At 43.0% G+C, this 23111-nt stretch overlaps 1 protein-coding gene and 1 non-coding gene across 2 annotated transcripts; one reads left to right on the forward strand and one right to left on the reverse strand.

Moving 5' to 3' along the window:
• The first annotated feature begins 288 nt into the window (after positions 1-288).
• pfkma (phosphofructokinase, muscle a) lies at positions 289-23109 on the forward strand. The gene is made up of 21 exons (XM_041845444.1): positions 289-476; positions 4408-4481; positions 4798-4875; positions 5223-5412; positions 5726-5891; positions 6031-6184; positions 8302-8397; positions 8666-8758; positions 8984-9109; positions 10530-10594; positions 10725-10788; positions 11107-11253; positions 11576-11646; positions 12694-12781; positions 13101-13253; positions 14871-15035; positions 16213-16274; positions 20719-20830; positions 21315-21414; positions 22190-22295; positions 22631-23109. The coding sequence occupies exons 1-21, from the start codon at positions 395-397 to the stop codon at positions 22815-22817; spliced, it is 2379 nt and encodes a 792-aa protein (XP_041701378.1). The 5' UTR covers positions 289-394; the 3' UTR covers positions 22818-23109.
• Positions 15523-15575, reverse strand: LOC121538669. Its single transcript, XR_005995219.1, has one exon. It is a non-coding gene; the product is annotated as a U7 small nuclear RNA (small nuclear RNA).
• Positions 23110-23111: the final 2 nt, after the last annotated feature.

Genomic DNA, 23111 nt, shown 5'->3' on the forward strand with positions numbered 1-23111 from the left:
CTTCCTCCCACGTCCAGCTCTACATTGTTTGTATCATATGTTCTGTAACTGTGTAAAATTTATAAGGGGACAGTCACTGTGATGTATATTTAGTCATGAGTAGAGAGTGTGTGTGTGTGTGTGTGTGTGTGTGTGTGTGGGGACAGTCACTGTGATGTATATTTAGTCATGAGTAGAGAGTGTGTGTGTGTGTGTGTGTGTGTGTGTGTGTGTGTGTGTGTACACTTGAGTGTGTGTTATGCTGGGGGAGGGCCAGGGGGCAGTGTCTTATAAAGCTGGTGCCGTTATCATTCTCTCTGTGAGAAGCAGAGTCTCAGCCACAGCAGCCCCTCTATTCCTTCTCCTGTCCTTCCTTAGTGCCACCGCCTGGTTGGTGTGGAGCCCTGTAGACACCATGTCACATACAAGCATGGATCCAACCAAGATGGGGATCGGCCGGTCTATCGCCGTGCTGACTTCAGGAGGTGACGCCCAAGGTACGAAGTGTGTGTGTGGATGTGTCATCAGAGAGACAGTGTGTGGATGTCATCAGGGGGACAGTGTGTGGATGTCATCAGAGGGACAGTGTGTGGATGTCATCAGAGGGACAGTGTGTGGATGTCATCAGAGGGACAGTGTGTGGATGTCATCAGAGGGACAGTGTGTGTGTGACTGCGTGCGTCCGTACGCATATTCATGACTGTCTACGTATGCTTCAGTATTAGAAGTATTGAGTGGTGATTGGGCGCATATACAGTCTGTTCTTTATTATGTCAACTTTACTAGCTCAGCACCTGTTATTATGTCAACTTTACTAGCTCAGCACCTGTTATTATGTCAACTTTACTAGCTCAGCACCTGTTATTATGTCAACTTTACTAGCTCAGCACCTGTTATTATGTAAACTTTACTAGCTCTGCACCTGTTATTATGTCAACTTTACTAGCTCAGCACCTGTTATTATGTCAACTTTACTAGCTCAGCACCTGTTATTATGTAAACTTTACTAGCTCTGCACCTGTTATTATGTCAACTTTACTAGCTCTGCACCTGTTATTATGTACACTGAGTGTACAAAACATTAGGGACACCTTTCTAATATTGAGTTGCACCCCCTTTTGCCCTCAGAACAGCCTCAATTCATTGACAAGGTGTCAAAAGCGTTCCACAGGGCTGCTGGCCCGTGTTGACTCCAATGCTTCCCAGAGTTGTGTCAAGTTGGCTGGATGTCCTTTGGGTGGTGGACCATTCTTGATACACACAGGAAACTGTTGAGCGTGAAAAACCCAGCAGCGTTGCAGTTCTTGACACAAACCGGTGCACCTGGCACCTACTACCATATGTAACCGGTGTGAAATGGCTAGCTAGTTAGCGGTGCGCACTAGTAGCGTTTCAATCGGTGACGTCACTCGCTCTGAGACCTTGAAGTAGTTGTTTCCCTTGCTCTGCAAGGGCTGCAGCTTTTGTGGAGCGACGGGTAACAGTGCTTCGAGGGTGACTGTTGTCGATGTGTGCAGAGGGTCCCTGGTTCAAGCCCAGGTAGGGGCGAGGAGAGGGACGGAAGCAAAACTGTTACACATACATACCCCCTTCAAAGGCACTTAAATATTTTGTCTTGCCCATTCACCCTCTGAATGGCACACATACACAATCCAAGTCTCAATTGTCTCAGGGCTTAAAAATTATTCTTTAACCTGTCTCCTCCCCTTCATTTACACTGATTGAAGTGGATTTAACAAGTGACATCCATAAGGGATCATAGCTTTCACCTGGATTCACCTGGTCATTCTATGTCATGGAAAGAGCAGGTGTTCATAATGTTTCGTACACTCAGTGTACGAAACATTTTGCTGTTAAATAATGTTTGCGGTTAAATTCCCACGTACCAAATGAAAAATAGAAGTTAAATGGGTTTCCATTGCATTTTCAACTGTGCTGATGGTTTTGTCACAAAAACTGTTGCGTTATATAGCAAATGTACCCACTCTGGTCTTGGCCCATGCACTCTAGCCAACAGCTTGCAGATACATTGTGGGTAGGCTACCTACATTCTAAGATTATTAGGGATAAGAAGGATATTATTTGTATTTGTCAAACGGCTGCCAAGCATCGATCATCATGTCACCAGAATAAGATATTCATTGGAAAGGAGCATCAAGCTCATCACGTGCACTTTCACCACCCTGTGAGGTTCATCACAATTTATTTCATCTGTAGCCTAATAAACTGCATGCGTTCTCCTAGTCGTAGTGGGAGGACCACACAATATATCATCGCGTGACTCCAAGTTTACTTCAATATGATGGTTATTATATCAATATTTGCGCATAAAGGCGTATCCACCACCATTACTCTCATAATTAGTTTTACAGACACAGAAATATTCCACCATGTCAAACGAACAAATTATCTGTTGCCGTTTATAAAATTGTATTGACATTTCCTGTTTCCATAACAGCTGTGGTGATTTTATTTTGTATATGTTATGACTTTACACGCATAGAAAAGGTGGATGGTCCTTGGGACATTGTCTTGGGCCATTTGCCATGCGGCTGGAGGTGACAGAGAGCACATAAATTAGGTCAGAGCCCACATTAGCATTATTCTGTGATGTTGACTTTGAAGACCTCCAGCACTCTCGGTTAAACTGACACAGTGTAAAAAGAGTTTATATCGAAATCAATGCCTTGAGTTGAATTAAGAGTTAGGGCTGGAGTTATTGTCTGAAGGGCTTTCACGCTTATGCACTTATGGACGCTTATGGCAGACAAAAAAACTGTGAGGGCAACTGAGATCAGCAATGCTAGTCAGATGCTGGAGTGGCTTGTCTTCTTGGTCTCTCAGTCCCAGGAGCCAGTTGTCAGTAGCAGATGGATGTATTTGGCTTTTGGCTTCACTGTGGTGGGCAGGGCAGGGAGGAGGACGTGATGAGTACAGTATGATCGCTATCCTGTAGCCTTAGATCCTTAGAACTGTGAAACATTACATTTTACACATTTAGCAGACGCTCTTATCCAGAGCGACTTACAGGAGCAATTAGGGTTAAGTGCCTTGCTCAAGGGCACATCGACAGATTTTTCACCTAGTCGGCTCGGGTATTAGAACCAGCGACTTTTCTGTTACTGGCACAACGCTCTTAACCACTAAGCTACCTGCCATACAAATAACTACACTTCTTGGCCATGATTTCACACCCAGTCATCAGCTAGCAATATGTAAAAAAAGATTTTTATACACTCAATCTCGGTTAACTGTGATTTGTTCAGATGCTCTATGTCCACAAGAGATCATTATACAGTAGACTGCATCTTCCCCTAGCAGAGTTGTAGAATGATACGTCTAATGATGACTGCCTCTTACTAAATGACTCTTTACACAACAGTAAATAAATATCCTGGTAATAAAGCTACTTCACTCCCTTCTTTCACTTGGTCCCTGAACAGCCATGGAGTGGTATACATTGCAACCTTGAAGTATGTCTATAAACATGCATATCTAGTATGATGACTGATGTTAATATAGTTGAGTTGTATCATTGCTAGATTATTCAAATTCCAGTGATTCCAAATGTGCCCCCTAACCTTTTCCTCTGAGTCACTGTTATCTCCCGGCTGTTCCTCCTCCGTCTTCCCGTCTGACTCCCCCTCGTGCCCCTCTGTCCCCCCTCTTATTTGGGGCTAATTATAGACCCACTGACCTTTTTGTGGAACGTCATGGTATGGGGGCAATGGTGGCTTTCTTCTTCAGCTGCTCTGTTGAAACAAGAGACCGTCCTGTCCATGCTTGTGAGCAACCACAACACACATAGACACAAGGGTGCACACACACATATACACACACACACACACACACACCGTGGCCTTTACAGTGTTCTGAACATGGAGGGAATATAGAGTAGAGTCAGACAGATCTGTTTACAGACATGACACCCTCTCTATTCTCAATCTGAAAATATGTGCTGGAGCCATTTTGGATGTCTGTGGGATGTTGTAGCCAAAACACTCTGTGAGCCCAAAACACAAATGTCAAGGGACTTGATACACCTGAAATCTATGTGTATTAAGCATTGACATATGGGTATCAAGTCACTCAGGAGCTATAAAAGTCATTTTAATGTGTTTGACGATGACAACCCTGAAATCCAAACGTTAACTTGATTGTAAACTTGATTTAGTATTAATGTTAGCATTGGTGAAACGGGTTGTTTTATGCCATAACTACTGTACTGCCATTGTGAGCTGTGTGTGTGTGTGTGTGTGTGTGTCACTGTGAGCTTTGACAAGCAACTCTTTATTCTGCAGTGTTCTGACCCTCAGGACAACACTTTACTGAAAGCCTGCCGGTGTAAGGTTTTATAAATTGTTATATGCATGTATGAGCCCTCAGTCAGTCCTGAAAAACCCATGTTTGTCTGTCTGTGTCTCTCAGGTATGAACGCGGCTGTGAGGGCCACAGTCAGAGTTGGTCTCTACACTGGAGCCAAAGTCTACTTTGTTCATGAGGTAAAGTCATACAGTAGAATCATAGAATACAATCACAATCACAGTTCTGTGATTCAAGTTTCTACACTTGATAATGTGTCGTCTATCATTGCTGATCACCCATAATATAGCGGCCGCTACTATTCATTCATTCCTGATTATTATTGTAAATGATCTGACTGAAGGTTTAAGAAATACAAACCACATAGAGAGACAAGATGTGTGGCTGCAGTAGCATGCTGCTGTCTCCCATTTCAGAAGGCAGTGTTCTTCATGTGTGAGTGCAATCACGTTGAAGATAATAGTTTTGTATTTGTGTTGATGATGATGTCTCCAGGGTTACCAGGGTCTGGTGGATGGAGGAGACAACATCAAACTGGCCACCTGGGAGAGTGTGTCCATGATGCTGCAACTGGTGAGTCCAGTTATCAAACACTCACAAGCAATAACGCCAATACAGGAGTCAGGACACAACTGTCATAAACTGTCACTGTCTAGAGAGTGTATTACAGTAAATGAATGACAAGAAACCAAGAGTACTGGTTTATTTGAATATTAGAGACAGATACAGACTCACAACCAAGAGTGTTCATAGATGATGATGATGATGATGATGCCTACTGTAACTAAGAGAGAGCAGGGGTCGGCTCCAGTAATACAAACTGACCTCTGCGTACACACGGTGTTTGAGTTGAGTTGGGACCTGGCCATGGTCTGAGGGACTTTGTCTTTCTTCTAATTCTATGAGTCTCTCTATACCAGGGTGGTACGGTCATCGGCAGTGCCCGCTGCATGGACTTCAGAGCCAGGGAGGGCCGCATGAAGGCTGCCCTGAACCTGGTCAAGCTGGGCATCACCAACCTGTGTGTGATCGGGGGTGACGGTAGTCTAACCGGAGCTAACCAGTTCAGGACGGAGTGGTCCACTCTGCTGGTCGACCTGGTCAAAGCCGGTAAGGCTGACGGATACCCCACCGGGGACTATGGAAACCCCCTAAGAACTGGGAAGGGTCACAATAAAATCTATGTCCACATGGAATACTTATTTGAAATTGGATAGTTCATTTAAATTGCAAAATATTTATTTATTATTAATACCCAATAAAGGGTTTATTTACTTAGCCACCAATGCAGTTTGAGCATTATTTTTTATTCATTTTTACCATAAAACAACAGGTGCGATCCCAGATACACCATTGGTGGAATTGCTGTTGAATATAACTGACAGAAGTGTGTGACTTCTCTGTCTCCACTGTTCCTCTCCAGGTAAGATCACTGATAACGAGGCCAAGAGATCGTCCCACCTGAACATCGTAGGCATGGTGGGTTCTATCGACAATGACTTCTGTGGCACAGACATGACCATCGGGACAGACTCCGCCCTCCACCGCATCATAGAGGTGGTGGATGCCATCACCACTACCGCACAGAGGTTAGGAGAAGAGAGGTCATCGCTGTCACACACGTTTGCAGCCGTGCGCTCACGCATATAGGCGCATGCACACACTGTTTCTGTTGTCTCTTTTGCACCTGGTTTATAACAAAGAGGTTTCCTCTGTTGTTCGCCTCAGTCACCAGAGGACCTTCATCCTGGAGGTGATGGGTAGACACTGTGGCTACCTGGCCCTGGTGACTGCTCTGGCTTGCGGTGCTGACTGGGTGTTCATCCCAGAGATGCCCCCAGATGAGGGATGGGAGGGGCATCTGTGCAGAAGACTGTCTGATGTAGGTTTACACACACAGACATACTGACACTAGCCTTCTGGCCAGAAGGATTCTCCTCTTCTTCTCTGCTTCTCTTCTTCTCTTCCCCTCTTCTTCTCTTCTTCTCTTCTTCTCTTCCCCTCTTCTTCTCTTCCCCTCTTTTTCTCTTCTTCTCTTCCCCTCTTCTTCTCTTCCCCTCTTCTTCTCTTTTTCTCTTCCCCTGTTCTTCTCTTCCCCTGTTCTTCTCTTCCCCTATTATTCTCTTCTCCTCTTCTTCTCTTCTTATCTTCCCCTCTTCTTCTCTTCCCCTCTTCTTCTCTTCCCCTCTTCCCCTCTTCTTCTCTTCTCTTCTTCTCTTCCCCTCTTCTTCTCTTCCCCTCTTCTCTTCTCCTCTTCTCCTCTTCTCCTCTTCTTCTCTTCTTCTCTTCTTCTCCTCTTCTTCTCTTCCCCTCTTCCCCTCTTCCCCTCTTCTCTTCCCCTCTTCTTCTCTTCTTCTCTTCCCCTCTTCTTTTCTATTTTCTTCTCCATATTGAAGTACTTTTTAAAACACACCGCATTACATTACATTACACACCACACCACATTACATTACACCACATTACATTACATTACACACCACACCACACCACATTACATTACACACCACACCACACCACATTACATTACACACCACACCACATTACATTACACACCACACCACATTACATTACACACCACACCACACCACATTACATTACACACCACACCACACCACATTACATTACATTACACACCACATTACATTACACACCACACCACACCACATTACATTACATTACACACCACATTACATTACATTACACACCACACCACACCACATTACATTACACACCACACCACACCACATTACATTACATTACACACCACACCACATTACACACCACACCACACCACATTACATTACACACCACACCACACCACATTACATTACATTACACACCACACCACATTACATTACACACCACACCACATTACATTACACACCACATTACATTACACACCACACCACATTACATTACACACCACACCACACCACACCACATTACATTACATTACACACCACACCACACCACATTACATTACATTACACACCACACCACATTACATTACATTACATTACACACCACACCACATTACATTACACACCACATTACATTACATTACACACCACACCACATTACATTACACACCACACCACATTACATTACACACCACATTACATTACATTACACACCACACCACATTACATTACATTACACACCACACCACACCACATTACATTACACACCACACCACATTACATTACACACCACATTACATTACACACCACACCACATTACATTACACACCACACCACACCACATTACATTACATTACACACCACACCACACCACATTACATTACATTACACACCACACCACATTACATTACATTACATTACACACCACACCACATTACATTACATTACACACCACATTACATTACATTACACACCACACCACATTACATTACACACCACACCACACCACATTACACTACACACCACACCACATTACATTACACACCACACCACATTACATTACACACCACACCACATTACATTACACTACACACCACATTACATTACATTACACACCACACCACATTACACACCACACCACATTACATTACACACCACACCACATTACATTACACACCACACCACATTACATTACACACCACACCACATTACATTACACACCACACCACATTACATTACATTACACACCACACCACATTACATTACATTACACACCACATTACATTACACACCACACCACATTACATTACACACCACATTACATTACATTACATTACATTACATTACACACCACACCACATTACATTACATTACACACCACACCACACCACACCACACCACATTACATTACATTACACACCACACCACATTACATTACACACCACATTACATTACATTACACACCACATTACATTACATTACACACCACATTACACCACAATCTTTCATTCCAGTTATCTGTTTCCATCCTTGGTACCTAATCACCAAGCTGACGTCTTGTGTCTTTGGTCTCTGACAGCAAAGGGCCAGAGGATGTCGTCTGAATGTGATCATTGTGGCAGAGGGAGCTATGGGCAGAGATGGAAAACCCATCGGCTCTGAAGACATCAAGAAGGTCAGCAAGCTCTCCCTCATATTACTGTACCAAGCAGTTCAAATGGTTTTTTTTGCTTGTTTGTTAAAACCTATTTTAGCGTAGTCTCATCCACCAACCGTCTCACTCTATGGGGACAAGGTTACTTTTAGCCCACAGTGGGGCTAATTTCCCAAATATTACCTCTGAGTTAAAATGCTAATATTCTACTGCATTGTCTACCGGGGTTTGAATAAGGTTAAACTGTCAGTTGCTAGCAGCTCTCTGTGTGTGCATCTTACGTTTGTAGCTGGTGGAGAAGAATTTGGGCTTTGACACCCGTACCACTGTCCTGGGACACGTGCAGAGAGGCGGTACCCCCTCTGCCTTCGACAGAATCCTGGTAGGTCTCTCTCTGTCTCTGTCTCTCTGTCTCTCGGTCTCTCGGTCTCTGTATGTATGAGCAAAAGCATGTCTGACTGTGTAATGTGATGTTTGTGTGTGTGTGTTCCTCCCCAGCAGGATGGGTGTAGAGGCTCTGTTGGTGTGTGTGTCACTCTAACGACGGTGTGTTGTGATTGTGTCTGACCGTGGTGTGTCTCTAACCCTGGTCTGTGTTCTCCCCCAGGGTAGCAGGATGGGTGTGGAGGCAGTCATGGCCCTGCTGGAGGCCACTCCAGAGACCCCGGCCTGTGTCGTCAGTCTGTCCGGTAACCAGGCCGTCAGGCTGCCCCTCATGGAGTGTGTCCAAGTGGTCAGTATCAGTAACTAAGCCCCATCAACCGTTGTATGTGTGCCATTCAAATGGGTTCACCTACACTACCAGTCAAAAGTTTGGACACAGCTACTCATTCAAGGGTTTTTCTTTATTTTTTATATTTTTTACATTATAGAATAATAGTGGAGACATCAAAACTATGAAATAACACATATGGAATCATGTAGTAAACAAAAAAGTGTTCAACAAATATTTTATATTTGAGATCCTTCAAATTGCCACCCTTTGCCTTGATGACAGCTTTGCACACTCTTGGCATTCTCTAAACCAGCTTCACCTGGAATGCTTTTCCAACAGTCTTGAAGGGGTTCCCACATATGCTGAGCACTTGTTGGCTGCTTGTCCTTCACTCTGCGGTCCGACTCATCCCAAACCATTTCAATTGTGTTGAGGTCGGGGAATTGTGGAGGCCAGGTCATCTGATGCAGCACTCCATCACTCTCCTCCTTGGTAAAATAGCCCTTACACAGCCTGGAGGTGTGTTGGGTCATTGTCCAGATGGGATGGTGTATCGCTGCAGAATGCTGTGGTAGCCATGCTGGTTAAATCACAGACAGTGTCTCCAGCAAAGCACCCCCACACCATAACACCTCCTCCTCCATGCTTTACGGTGGGAAATACATATACGGAGATCATCCGTTCACCCACACCGCGTCTCACAAAGACACAGCATTTGGAACAATTTGGACTCCAGACCAAAGGACAAATTTCCACCGGTCTAATGTCCATTGCTCGTGTTTCTTGGCCCAAGCAGGTCTCTTCTTCTTATTGGTGTCCTTTAGTAGTGGTTTCTTTGCAGCAATTCGACCATGAAGGCCTGATTCACACAGTCCCCTCTGAACAGTTGATGTTGAGATGTCTCTATTACTTTGCATTTATTTGGGCTACAATTTCTGAGGCTGGTAACTCTAATGAACTTATCCTCTGCAGCAGAGGTAACTCTGGGTCTTCCATTCCTGTGGCAGTCCTCATGAGAGCCAGTTTCATCATAGCGCTTGATGGTTTTTGTGACTGCACTTGAAGAAACTTTCAAAGTTCTTGAAATTTTCCGTATTGACTGACCTTCATGTCTTAAAGTAATGATGGACTGTCATTTCTCTTTTCTTATTTGAGCTGTTCTTGCCATAGTATGGACTTGGTATTTTACCAAATAGGGCTATTTTCTGTATACCCCCCCTACCTTGTCACAACACAACTGATTGGCTCAAACGCATTAAGAAGGAAAGAAATTCCACAAATTAACTTTTAAGAAGGCACACCTGTTAATTGAAATGCATTCTAGGTGACTACCTCATGAAGCTGGTTGAGAGAATGCCAAGAGTGTGCAAATCTGTCATCAAGGCAAAGGGTGGCTATTTGAAGAATCCCCCCCATCTTACTCTCTCTGTCTCCTCAGACTAAGGATGTGACGACTGCCATGGCTGAGAATAGATGGGAGGATGCTATCAAGCTCAGAGGAAAGTAAGAACACTACCCTACTTTTACCAATCTAACAATGGCTTCACTATTACTGAAACTACTCACTCGGATGTTACATATTACGTTTATCACAGGCTACTAATACATCACTGTTTTTGTTGGCCTTGTCCAGGAGCTTTGAAAACAACTGGAACACATACAAGATGCTAGCCCACATCAACCCTCCAGATACCAAGGTGAGGGACAACAGCTACACAATTAACACATGAGTTGCGTTAAATTAGTTAAAAGACTAGAGCACTGACAGATCAATATGTCACCATTCTCTCCTCTCTTCACCTCTCCTCTCCTCCTCTCCTCTCCTCCCTCCTTCTCGCCACCTCTCCTCTTCTCTCCCCTTCTCTCCACCTTTCCTTTCCTCTCCTCTCCACCTCTCCTCTCCACCTCTCCTCTTCTCCTCCTTTCTCTCCACCTCTCCTCTGCTCTCCTCTTCTCTTCTTCTTTCCATCTCTCCTCTTCTCTCCCCTTCTCTCCACCTCTCCTCTCCCCTCCAGAGCAACATTAATGTGGCCATAGTTAACGTCGGTGCCCCCTGTGCTGGTATGAATGCTGCCGTGCGTTCTGCAGTGAGGATTGGAATCATTCAGGGACACAATATGCTGGCCGTTCATGACGGGTTTGAGGGTCTCGCTCACGGAAAGGTATGTACACATTACTCACTATGCACTGCACACTATGCAGAGCCCATTCCTCTCAACCAAAACTCCTCTTTTGACCAGGGCCTGTGTTCATAAAGCGTCTCAGAGTTGGAGTGCTGATCGAGGATCAGGTCCCTTTTGTCCATGTAATCCTATACATTATGGTGTATATGGCTTGGATGCTTTGTGATTACAGGCCCAGGTCATCTATAATCTAAAGATAGAACAAGGCCTGGTACAGTAGCTCTTGTCCAGTGAATCTGGAAACCTCACTCATTTGACCCCTGATCTTGACCCCTTTTTTTTTTTTTTACCCCTTGACTAGATCGAGCCCATCACCTGGACAGGAGTGTCAGGCTGGACTGGGAAGGGAGGCTCTGAGTTGGGCACCAAGAGGTATTACATCATATCTCTTTTACTACTCAGTTTGTATTGTCAGCAGGGGTGGAACCAATGATTTATATATATACACTAGATGACTGACAGGGGGCGCTGTTTTGAAGCCAACGCGCCTCCATCTTGGCACTCCTCCACCGTTGTAAAAAATGATATCTTCATTTGTTTTTGCCATGTTTGTTCTATTACAGACACCTTAATGCATACTTTAAAATGATATTATGTGAGCTAAATTAAATTTTAAAAATGTATAAAAACATTTTCTTTAGTATAATTTTTTAAAAGTACTAATGTTACTGTCCCCATTACAACAAAACAATTATTATGTCCTTGAAACATTTAATTGAAATAGAGCTCGCCAGCTTGTAGTCCTAAAACCCGGAAAGTAGTTTCCTCTGGTTCATTCAGCCATCCCTATGGAAATAATGAATGTGGAAAAAATTGTGTTTTTGAATAAACGTTGAAAATAAAGTCTGAGGTTAACACAGGCTTAGGAGATCTTGTACGTTTTGTTCTATGAGATAATAGCAGTCAGTTAACATGACCTTTATGATATGAAGCCTTTATGTGTTTTTAATTTTTATATAAATTCAAAACAATTCACAAAAAGTGACATTAGCTGATGAAGATTATCTCATTGAACAAAACATACAAGATCTCCTAAGCCTGTGTTTACCACAGACATTATTTTTCGCCGTTTATCCAAAAACACCGTTAATTTTACTCATAGGCTTTGTACAACGAACCACCGTGGAATTAGTGCCTTCAAAAAGACGCCATTACTATTTCTCTCTATACCTCCATACTGTAGAATCCCATTCATTCCTATGGAGGACTGCTCCTACTGGGTTGTGTCAATGTGGCCGACCGGCGGCTTCAAAGCCTCTCATTGGCCAATATATAGCATCAGCAATCCAGGGATTATGTAAAAATGTAAAAATATGTTTTTTGCAGAGATTTAAAAAATATAACCCCTTCCCCTGCTTGTGAGTACTGTATATCACTGATGTTTCACACAATAACTGATGTCTCCTCCTTTATTTGAAGAGTCCTGCCTTCTAAGTACATTGAGGAAATCAGCTTGACTATCGCTAAATTCAATATCCACTCTCTGGTAATCATTGGAGGGTTTGAGGTAAGAGTCTGAAGACTACCCCATCACATGCATGTCTTCTTTGATATGTGGTTGTCTTACCTACTTCCGAACATTAAATTGACTTATTGTAAGTCACTCTGGATAACAGAATTTGATAAATGACTAAAGTGTAAATGTAATGTCTATGGGGAACCTCACATGTAACCACAAAAATAAACATAAACATGGTACCTCAGTAGTGTCCCCCCTGCTGCGCTCCCCCTCCTCTCGCCTCTCTCTCAAAATCAAATCAATTTTTATTTGTCACATGCTTCGTAAACATCAGGTGTAGATTCTCCCCTATCTCCTCCCCCCCCAGGCGTATATGGGTGGTCTGGAGCTGGTGACAGCCAGGGAAAAGTATGAGGAGCTGTGCATTCCCATGGTGGTCATCCCCGCCACTGTCTCCAACAATGTACCCGGCTCCGACTTCAGCATCGGAGCTGACACCGCCCTCAACACCATCACCTCGGTCAGTACCGTAATACATCAACACCATTACCTTTGTTTTTACTGTAACGCATCAATAATACATCAACACCATCACCTCGGTCAGTACCATAATACATCAACACCATCACCTCGGTCAGTACCATAGCACATCAACACCATCACCTCGGTCAGTACCATAGCACATCAACACCATCACCACCTCGGTCAGTACCATAGCACATCAACATCATCACCTTTGTTTGTACCGTAACACATCAACAATATCAGCATCGGAGCTGACACCGCCCTCAACACCATCACCTCGGTCAGTACCATAATACATCAATACCATTACCTTTGTTTTTACCGTAACACATCAACAATATCCCCTCGGTAAGTACCGTAATACATCAACACCATCACCTTGGTCAGTACTGTAATACATCAACAATATCACCTAGGTAAGTACCGTAATACATCAACACCATCACCTTGGTCAGTACTGTAATACATCAACAATATCACCTAGGTAAGTACCGTAATACATCAACACCATCACCTTGGTCAGTACTGTAATAAATCAACACCATCACCTAGGTAAGTACCGTAATACATCAACACCATCACCTTGGTCAGTACTGTAATAAATCAACACCATCACCTTGGTCAGTACTATAATACATCAACACCATCACCTCGGTCAGTACCATAGCACATCAACACCATCACCTTGGTCAGTACCATAGCACATCAACACCATCACCTTGGTCAGTACCATAATACATCAACACCATCACTTAGGTCAGTACTGTAATACAATAACACCATCACCTTGGTCAGTACCATAGCACATCAACACCATCACCTTGGTCAGTACCATAATACATCACCATCAAACACCATCACTTAGGTCAGTACTGTAATACAATAACACCATCACCTTGGTCAGTACCATAGCACATCAACACCATCACCTTGGTCAGTACCATAATACATCAACACCATCACTTAGGTCAGTACTGTAATACAATAACACCATCACCTCGATCAGTACCATAGCACATCAACACCATCACCTTGGTCAGTACCATAATACATCAACACCATCACTTAGGTCAGTACTGTAATACAATAACACCATCACCTTGGTCAGTACCATAGCACATCAACACCATCACCTCAGTCAGTACCATAGCACATCAACATCATCACCTAGGTCAGTACTGTAATACCATAACACCATCACCTTGGTCAGTACCATAATACATCAACACCATCCCCATAACATCACCAACATCTGGCTTGAAACAGGGAGGTGATGCTGTACCTGAACTTGTCCCGTAAGAAAACAAATGTTCAATTCTCTGTTGCAAAACATTTTGCTATGATGTGAGTCACACATCACATCACCCAACTCAATGCCACGGTCCAAATCATAACTACCACATGCTGTAATACCTGTCAGACCTGCCATTTTGTTGCCCATGCTAAAAGACCACATAGGAAATAAGCCTTGGTTTAAAATGTATGTCATGTCTGTCTTCAACTGAAGCAGTTTAATATGTGTTTTAACTGTCATAAAATCATTCATCACTATGCCCCTATACTCTCTACCCTCACTTCTTCCCTCTCTTGATTCCTGATTCCCCTATAACAGACCTGTGACAGGATCAAGCAGTCAGCAGCAGGCACCAAGCGTCGTGTGTTCATCATTGAGACCATGGGAGGGTACTGTGGGTATCTGGCTACCATGGCCGGCCTGGCTGCTGGGGCTGATGCTGCATACATCTATGAGGAGAAGTTTGGAATCAGGGACCTCGAGGTGAGATGATGGATTCTCTCTCTCTCTCTCTCTCTCTCTCTCTCTCTCTCTCTCTCTCTCTCTCTCTCTCTCTCTCTCTCTCTCTCTCTCTCTCTCTCTCTCTCTCTCTCTCCACTGAGAGCTTTAGACACAGTGTACATAAACAGCACTACAGTCTGTCAGCTTGTGAAAATCTTTCGGACACAGATTAAGCTTAGTCCTGGACTATCCCACTTTTAAAAATACTATGGTGTACTAGTCACTGTAGTGTTTTGGCGGACTTTACTGTAGTATTCACTGTAGTATATACAGTTAACTATAGTATAATTACTGTAGTAAAAGAAAACTGTAATATATACTATAGTAATTCATGTAGTGTTTTTGCAGACTGTACTATACTGTAGGACTGTAGTGTTTTTTGCAGACATTACTGTAGTATTTACTGTAGTGTTTTTGTGGACATTACTGTAGTTATTGTAGTGTTTTTGTTTTATAATCTTTGACATTGTGAGGCTTTCTCCTTCAGGAAACCTACTGGAGAAATACTAAAAGAGCACATTTTCCATAACCTGTAGGTAGGTAGATAGGTAGGTAGGTAGGACTGGGGTCTGAACAGATAGTTCAGAGCTTCTGCTCATTTCTATAACCTGTAGGAACACAATATATGGTCTATACTTGGCATGTAGGTTTCAAACTTGTGTGACACAAATTTATATTTGGGGGAGGGGATATGTAGGTAGGTGTAGTGGTAGGTAGGTGTAGTGTTTATGCGGACATTACTGTAGTATTTACTACAGTGCTTTTTGCATATAAAACTTTAGTATTTACTATAGTATAATACAATATTCTATAGTAAGTAGTACACATGATCGAGGGATACTATAGTGTTTAGTATAGTATACTACAGTTTACTATAGAATTATATAAGTACTGTAGTATTCTATAGTAAACTGTAGTATTTTTTCATGTGGCTAAGAAGCGCTGTCAATAAATCTTAATTGAACATGCTTTCTAGTCCAGGACTAGGCTTACTCTGTGTCTGGGAAACCAGCCCTTTATGTTTTTCCTTTATATAATTATTGACGGTACAAACTGGCCTCTATATAAAAGTATACATGATATGAATATTTTGAGGTTTCCTCTATATAAAAGTATACATGATATAAATGTGTCCTGACTGACTGGCTTCGGTTTACAGATGAACGTGGAGCATCTCGTGCAGAAGATGAAGACAGACGTGAAGAGAGGTTTGATTCTCAGGTGGGTTTCATTCAAGCATTCATTCATTTATTTATTTATTTATTTATTTATTCAGTCATCCATTTATTCATTTGTGGTCCACTGTAGCTCAGCTGGTAGAGCATGGCGCTTGTAACGCCAAGGTAGTGGGTTCGATCCCCGGGACCACCCATACACAAACAAAAATGTATGCACGCATGACTGTAAGTCGCTTTGGATAAAAGCGTCTGCTAAATGGCATATTATTATTATATTATTATTATTCATTTAGATCTCAATCTGCCATACTTGTGCTTTTCCAAAACTCTCTCTCTCCCACCCTCTCCCTGTTCCTGTCCCTCTCATTTACATTTTACATTTTTGTCAGTTAGCAGATGTTGTTATCCAGAGTGATTTACAGTTAGCTAGGTGAGACAACCACATACAGTAGCACAGTCAATAGCTTGTTTTCTATCTAATTGGCAACAGATTTTCACGCGAATATTCTCAAACCTGCATAAAAAACTATATGCGCATTTTCCCACCAGAGATATGTTTCCATCAAACTGACTTGCAGCGGCTAGAAGGCTGCACATAAACATTACATGTTGTGGTTAAATTCCTATGTACTGAATAAATAAATAAATAAATAAAAAGTTTAATGGGTTTCCATTGCATTTTCAACTCTACCAATGGTTTTGTCACAGAAACTGTTGCGTTATAAAACAAATGTGCCCAATCTGGTTGCACATGCGTTCTAGCCAACAGCCCGCAGATACAGGCTAGCCTACATGATGAGATTATTATGGATAAGAGCAAGATTATTTTCTTTGTCAAACTGCAGCCAAGCATCGATCATCATGACACCAGAATAAGCCCATTGATATTTATTGGAAAGTAGCATCAAGCTCATCACGTGCACTTTCACCACCATGTGAAGTTCATCATCAATTATTTAATCTGTAGCCTAATAAACTGTATGCTTTCCCCAATCATAGTGGGAGGACCACACAATATATCATCGCGTGATCCCAAGTTTACTTCAATATGATGGTTATTACAGTGAGGGAAAAAAGTATTTGATCACCTGCTGATTTTCTACGTTTGCCCACTGACAAAGAAATGATCTGTCTATAATTTTAATGGTAGGTTTATTTGAACAGTGAGAGACAGAATAACAACAACAAAAATCCAGAAAAACGCATGTCAAAAATGTTATAAATTGATTTGCATTTTAATAAGGGAAATAAGTATTTGACCCCCTCTCAATCATAAAGATTTCTGGCTCCCAGGTGTCTTTTATACAGGTAACGAGCTGAGATTAGGAGCACACTCTTAAAGGGAGTGCTCCTAATCTCAGCTTGTTACCTGTATAAAAGACACCTGTCCACAGAAGCAATCAATCAATCAGATTCCAAACTCTCCACCATGGCCAAGACCAAAGAGCTCTCCAATGATGTCAGGGACAAGATTGTAGACCTACACAAAGCTGGAATGGGCTACAAGACCATCGCCAAGCAGCTTGGCGAGAAGGTGACAACAGTTGGTGCGATTATTCGCAAATGGAAGAAACACAAAAGACCTGTCAATCTCCCTCGGCCTGGGATTCCATGCAAGATCTCACCTCGTGGAGTTGCAATGATCATGAGAACGGTGAGGAATCAGCCCAGAACTTCACGGGAGGATCTTGTCAATGATCTCAAGGCAGCTGGGACCATAGTCACCAAGAAAACAATTGATAACACACTACGCCGTGAAGGACTGAAATCCTGCAGCGCCCGCAAGGTCCCCCTGCTCAAGAAAGCACACATACAGGGCCGTCTGAAGTGTGCCAATGCACATCTGAATGATTCAGAGGAGAACTGGGTGAAAGTGTTGTGGTCAGATGAGACCAAAATGGAGCTCTTTGGCATCAACTCAACTCGCCGTGTTTGGAGGAGGAGGAATGCTGCCTATGACCCCAAGAACACCACCCCCACCGTCAAACATGGAGGTGGAAACATTATGCTTTGGGGGTGTTTTTCTGCTAAGGGGACAGGACAACTTCACCGCATCAAAGGGACGATGGACGGGGCCATGTACCGTCAAATCTTGGGTGAGAACCTCCTTCCCTCAGTCAGGGCATTGAAAATGGGTTGTGGATCTGTATTCCAGCATGACAATGACCCAAAACACACGGCCAAGGCAACAAAGGAGTGGCTCAAGAAGAAGCACATTAAGGTCCTGGAGTGGCCTAGCCAGTCTCCAGACCTTACTCCCATAGAAAATCTGTGGAGGGAGCTGAAGGTTCGAGTTGCTAAACGTCAGCCTCGAAACCTTAATGACTTGGAGAAGATCTGCAAAGAGGAATGGGACAAAATCCCTCCTGAGATGTGTGCAAACCTGGAGGCCAACTACAAGAAACGTCTGACCTCTGTGATTGCCAACATGGGTTTTGCCACCAGGTACTAAGTCATGTTTTGCAGAGGGGTCAAATACTTATTTCCCTCATTAAAATGCAAATCAATTTATAACATTTTTGACATGCGTTTTTCTGGATTTTGTTGTTATTCTATCTCTCACTGTTCAAATAAACCTACCATTAAAATTATAGACTGATCATGTCTTTGTCAGTGGGCAAACATACAAAATCAGCAGGGGATCAAATACTTTTTTCCCTCACTGTATATCAATATTTGCGCATGAAGGTGTTTCCAACTCATTTTCTCGCATAATACATTTTACAGACACAAAAAGATCCCACCATATCGACCGAACAAATGCCTTTTCTCATTTGGCAAAAAGTCAGTCCTCCACCCTCTCTCCTCTGTCCTCTCTCCTCCGTGAGGCGGAAACCGATAACATGCTACCCAGACCGCACACGCGTGTGCAAGTTGATTTTGTCCCCCACACCAGACACGATGAGGACACGCAGGTTGAAATATCAAAATAAACTCTGAACCAATTATACTAATTTGGGGACACATTGAAAATTATTAAACATTTATGGCAATTTAGCTAGCTAGCTTGCTGTTGCTAGCTAATTTGTGCTGGGATATAAACATTGGGTTGTTATTTTACCTGAAATGCACTAGGTCCTCTACTCCAACAATTAATCCACAGATAAAACGGTAAAAGTTTGTTTTCTAGTCATCTCTCCTCCTTCAGGCTTCTTCTTCTTCTTTGGACTTTATATGGCAGTTGGCAACCAACTTTATGGTGCATTACCACAACCAACTGGACTGGAGCATAGACCTCAGTTAATCTTTCAATCACCCACGTGGGTATATGCTCCTAAAAACCAAATGGGGAGAGGCAGGACTTGCAGCGCGTTGAGCGTCACAATTAGAACCGATTTATATTTTAGTGCCTGGCCACGCAGACGCTAGTTAAAGGGCACGAGCAGTGTGGGTGCAATGATTGAATAACATGTATGTGTACATTTATTTTGCAACACGTGGTCAGCATGTTAAGTGGTCGATGAGATGTAAATTCGTTAGTAGGTGAACGGAAGAGGCCTTTTATAAATTATATTTGCGCACCTCCTACGTCCTCTCCTCCGTCCTCTTTCGCCTCCTTTTGAAAAATGTCAAAGTTAATCGAAGAGAGTCGGCGAGGAGAGTGAACATGGATGGAAATGGCTTGCTTGAAATGAGACGGTCCTTCTCCACTCGCGCGTCAATACAGGGGTGGATCCCAAAATACATGTATATAGTGATCAAAACAAATTAAGTTAGTTGCGCAAAACTTTTTATAGATAAAACAATAAGTCGAATATTGTTTTTAAACGTGTGCATGTTTTTCTCTGACAAAACAAAAACTGATTCAAAGGGGATGTAGCAGATTTCTAACTCTTCTGTGGTAGGATACACATGAGTATCCTTGATGAAAGGAAGCTGTCAAGGAGGCGAGGACACTCTTCCGATTGCCTAACGAAATGACACACTCCTCAAACACTCGACCACTTATCGGTTTCCAGGTCACTGAGGAGAGAGGACAGAGGAGAGAGGATGGAGGGTGGTCTTTTGCCCAAACAAGAAAACCCTCGAGTGTCCTCCCCTCCTCAGTAGCCATCTTTCATCAAGGATAGTCATGTGTATCCTACCAGAGTCCTTAGCAGAATAGTTTTAACCCCCTGTAATGCTTGAATGGAAACCTGGTTATAGTAAGCAAAATAATTTCTCAATAAAGCAGTCAGTGCTAGTGTACTGTATCCTCTTTGTGGTCAGGAATGAGAACTGCAATGCCATGCCATGCCACTTCAACTGTAAATATACAGTATATTAAAGCAATAAGGCCCGAGGGGGTGTGGTATATGGCCAATACACCACGGCTAAGGGCTGTTCTTAGGTACGATTCAACGCAGAGTAATTAGAGCAGTCAAAATAAAAGTTTTGTCATACCCGTGGTATACCACGGCTGTCAGCCAATCAGCTTTCAGGGCTCGAACCACCCAGTTTATAATCATGTTTAGATCTCATCTGTACTCCTTTCCTCTGTGTATCAGGAATGAGAACTGCAATGCCAACTACACCACAGACTTCATCTTCGCTCTCTACTCTGAGGAGGGCAAGGGCGTCTTCGACTGCCGCAAGAACATCCTGGGACACATGCAACAGGTCTGTTAACAGTGACAAGGCTGCTCACAAATAGCACCCTATTCTCTTTATAGTGCACTACTTTTGACCAGGGCTCTGTTCAAAGAAGTGCTCTATGTAGGAATTATGTGCCATTTGGGACGTAACCACAGTTTCAATTAATTACAGGAGTGCTCCTAATTGGGGTCAATTCCATTTCAATTCATTCAATTGAGAAAGTAAACTGAAATTCCAATTTTCCCTTATTACTTCAGTACTGAATTTGACTGAATTGTAATGGAATTGAACCTGGCACTGGTTACAGGGTCAATTAAAGTACAAAGTGCCCCTAATATTTATAACGCTTAACCAGAACGTACAGTACATAGACTTTAGTTGAATAATCCAACCTCGCCTTTCCCCTCCCCTGTCCTCCACTCTCCCCTCTCCCCCTCTAACTCTCCCTTCTTTCCTCCCCTCTCTTCTCCTCCCTAACCTCTGTCCTATCCCCTCTCCCTCTCCCCAGGGCGGAACCCCAACACCTTTCGACAGGAACTTTGGTACAAAGATGGGCTCCAAGGCTGTTCTGTGGCTCACAGAGAAACTCAAGGAGGTGTACAGACATGGTAAGACAGGCTGTGGGGTGTCACCATGAACATATACTGAGATAAAGCAATGAGAGGCATATTGCTGCTTCCCAGTACTTTATTCCTGCACCCAAATACACATCGTTTTGACTTCACAGAAGTCGTTCGCCTGTATCATTTTTAGCTTAGCACTGGTATTCTCAAGTTTAGGATGTGAATATCACCCGCCTTTTTTTTCATTGACCATTTACAAATACCCCACGTCTGAAGCTAGTGGCAATTCCGTTGTATTGTTCACATAGGCATTCTCTTTATCGCTGCTTTCACTTTGTCCCAGATCTGTTTGTGCTGTCTTGTCAACTCCTATTGTCACGCGCCATGGATATTGGCAAGACAGCACAAACAGGTTTTAGACTCAAGGCACACTCTTAGAAAAAAGGGTTCCAAAAGGGTTCTTCGGCTGTCCTCATAGGAGAACCCTTTTTGGTTCCAGGTAGAACCCTTTTTGGTTCCAGGTTGAACTATTTTGGGTTCCATGTAGAACCGTCTGTGAAAAGGGTTTTACATGGAACCCAAAGGGGTTCTACCTGGAACCAAAAGGGTTCTACCTGGAACCAAAAAGGGTTCTACCTGGAACCAAAAAGGGTCCTTCAAAGGGTTCTACTATGGGGACAGCCAAATAACTGTTTTAGGTTCTAGATAGCACCTTTTTTTCTAAGAGTGTAGCTTTTACCTGCTGATACCGGTTGTTATTTTGTCTCATTGAGTATAACTTCATCTGACTATCTGTCACCCGGCCTTCTCTCTCCTCCAGGTCGTATCTTCGCTAACACCCCAGACTCTGCCTGTGTGCTGGGCATGAAGAAGAGAGCACTGACCTTCCAGCCCTTGGCTGAGCTTAATGAACAGACTGACTTCGAGTAAGATCCTTTCATCCTCAGAGATGTCTTCTTAGATAGAAACCCAAGGCACTATGATGCTAAAACACAAGAGTGACAGTTGCTCACTCTCCTCAACAGACATTTTTTCATACTTTAACACACTTTTCATACTGATCCAGAGTTCAAGTGGGTATTGTGAGTGCGTATCCCTCAACTAATACCTGTTTTGAAAAGGAACATTCCCTCTTCTCTTTCTGACTACATCGCAGTTTTCACATATTATGTATGTAGACACTGGTATGTAATGAATACAAGGTTAAAAAGTGGTGGTGTCCCTTTAACATCCCTCTACCCCCCTCTGCTGTCCTGTCCAGGCACCGCATCCCCAAGACATCGTGGTGGCTGAAGCTGAGGCCTATCATGAAGATCCTGGCTAAATACAACATCAGCCTGGACACATCAGAGCATGCCCACATGGAACATGTGATCAAGAAGAGGGTGTCGATGCCCGCACCACTGATGAAGAAGCACAAGGAGGAGGTAGAGGAGGAAGAGGAATAGGGGGAAGAGGAGGAGGAGGAAGAGGAAGAAGAGGAATTTCTTTATGTTACATGTATGTGTGTTTTATATGTATGTGTGTTTTACATGTATGTTTCTGGTTAAATTAATCATCTGAACCAGCTACATTCTTTCTTTGCCCGTTGTTCCCTATCCTTTTTGGTCTCATTAGTCTTTGCAATCATTTCTTTCCTCACACACTCTTTCTTCATGTCTCAATCAGTTAACTCGGTGTGCTGCAATGCTCTGGGAGCCCAGTTTTACTGCGCTTCCAACAATTAAACACATATTACCATT

Source organism: Coregonus clupeaformis, chromosome 24 (assembly GCF_020615455.1).
Source record: "Coregonus clupeaformis isolate EN_2021a chromosome 24, ASM2061545v1, whole genome shotgun sequence".
In the NCBI taxonomy this organism is placed as follows: Eukaryota; Metazoa; Chordata; class Actinopteri; order Salmoniformes; family Salmonidae; genus Coregonus; species Coregonus clupeaformis.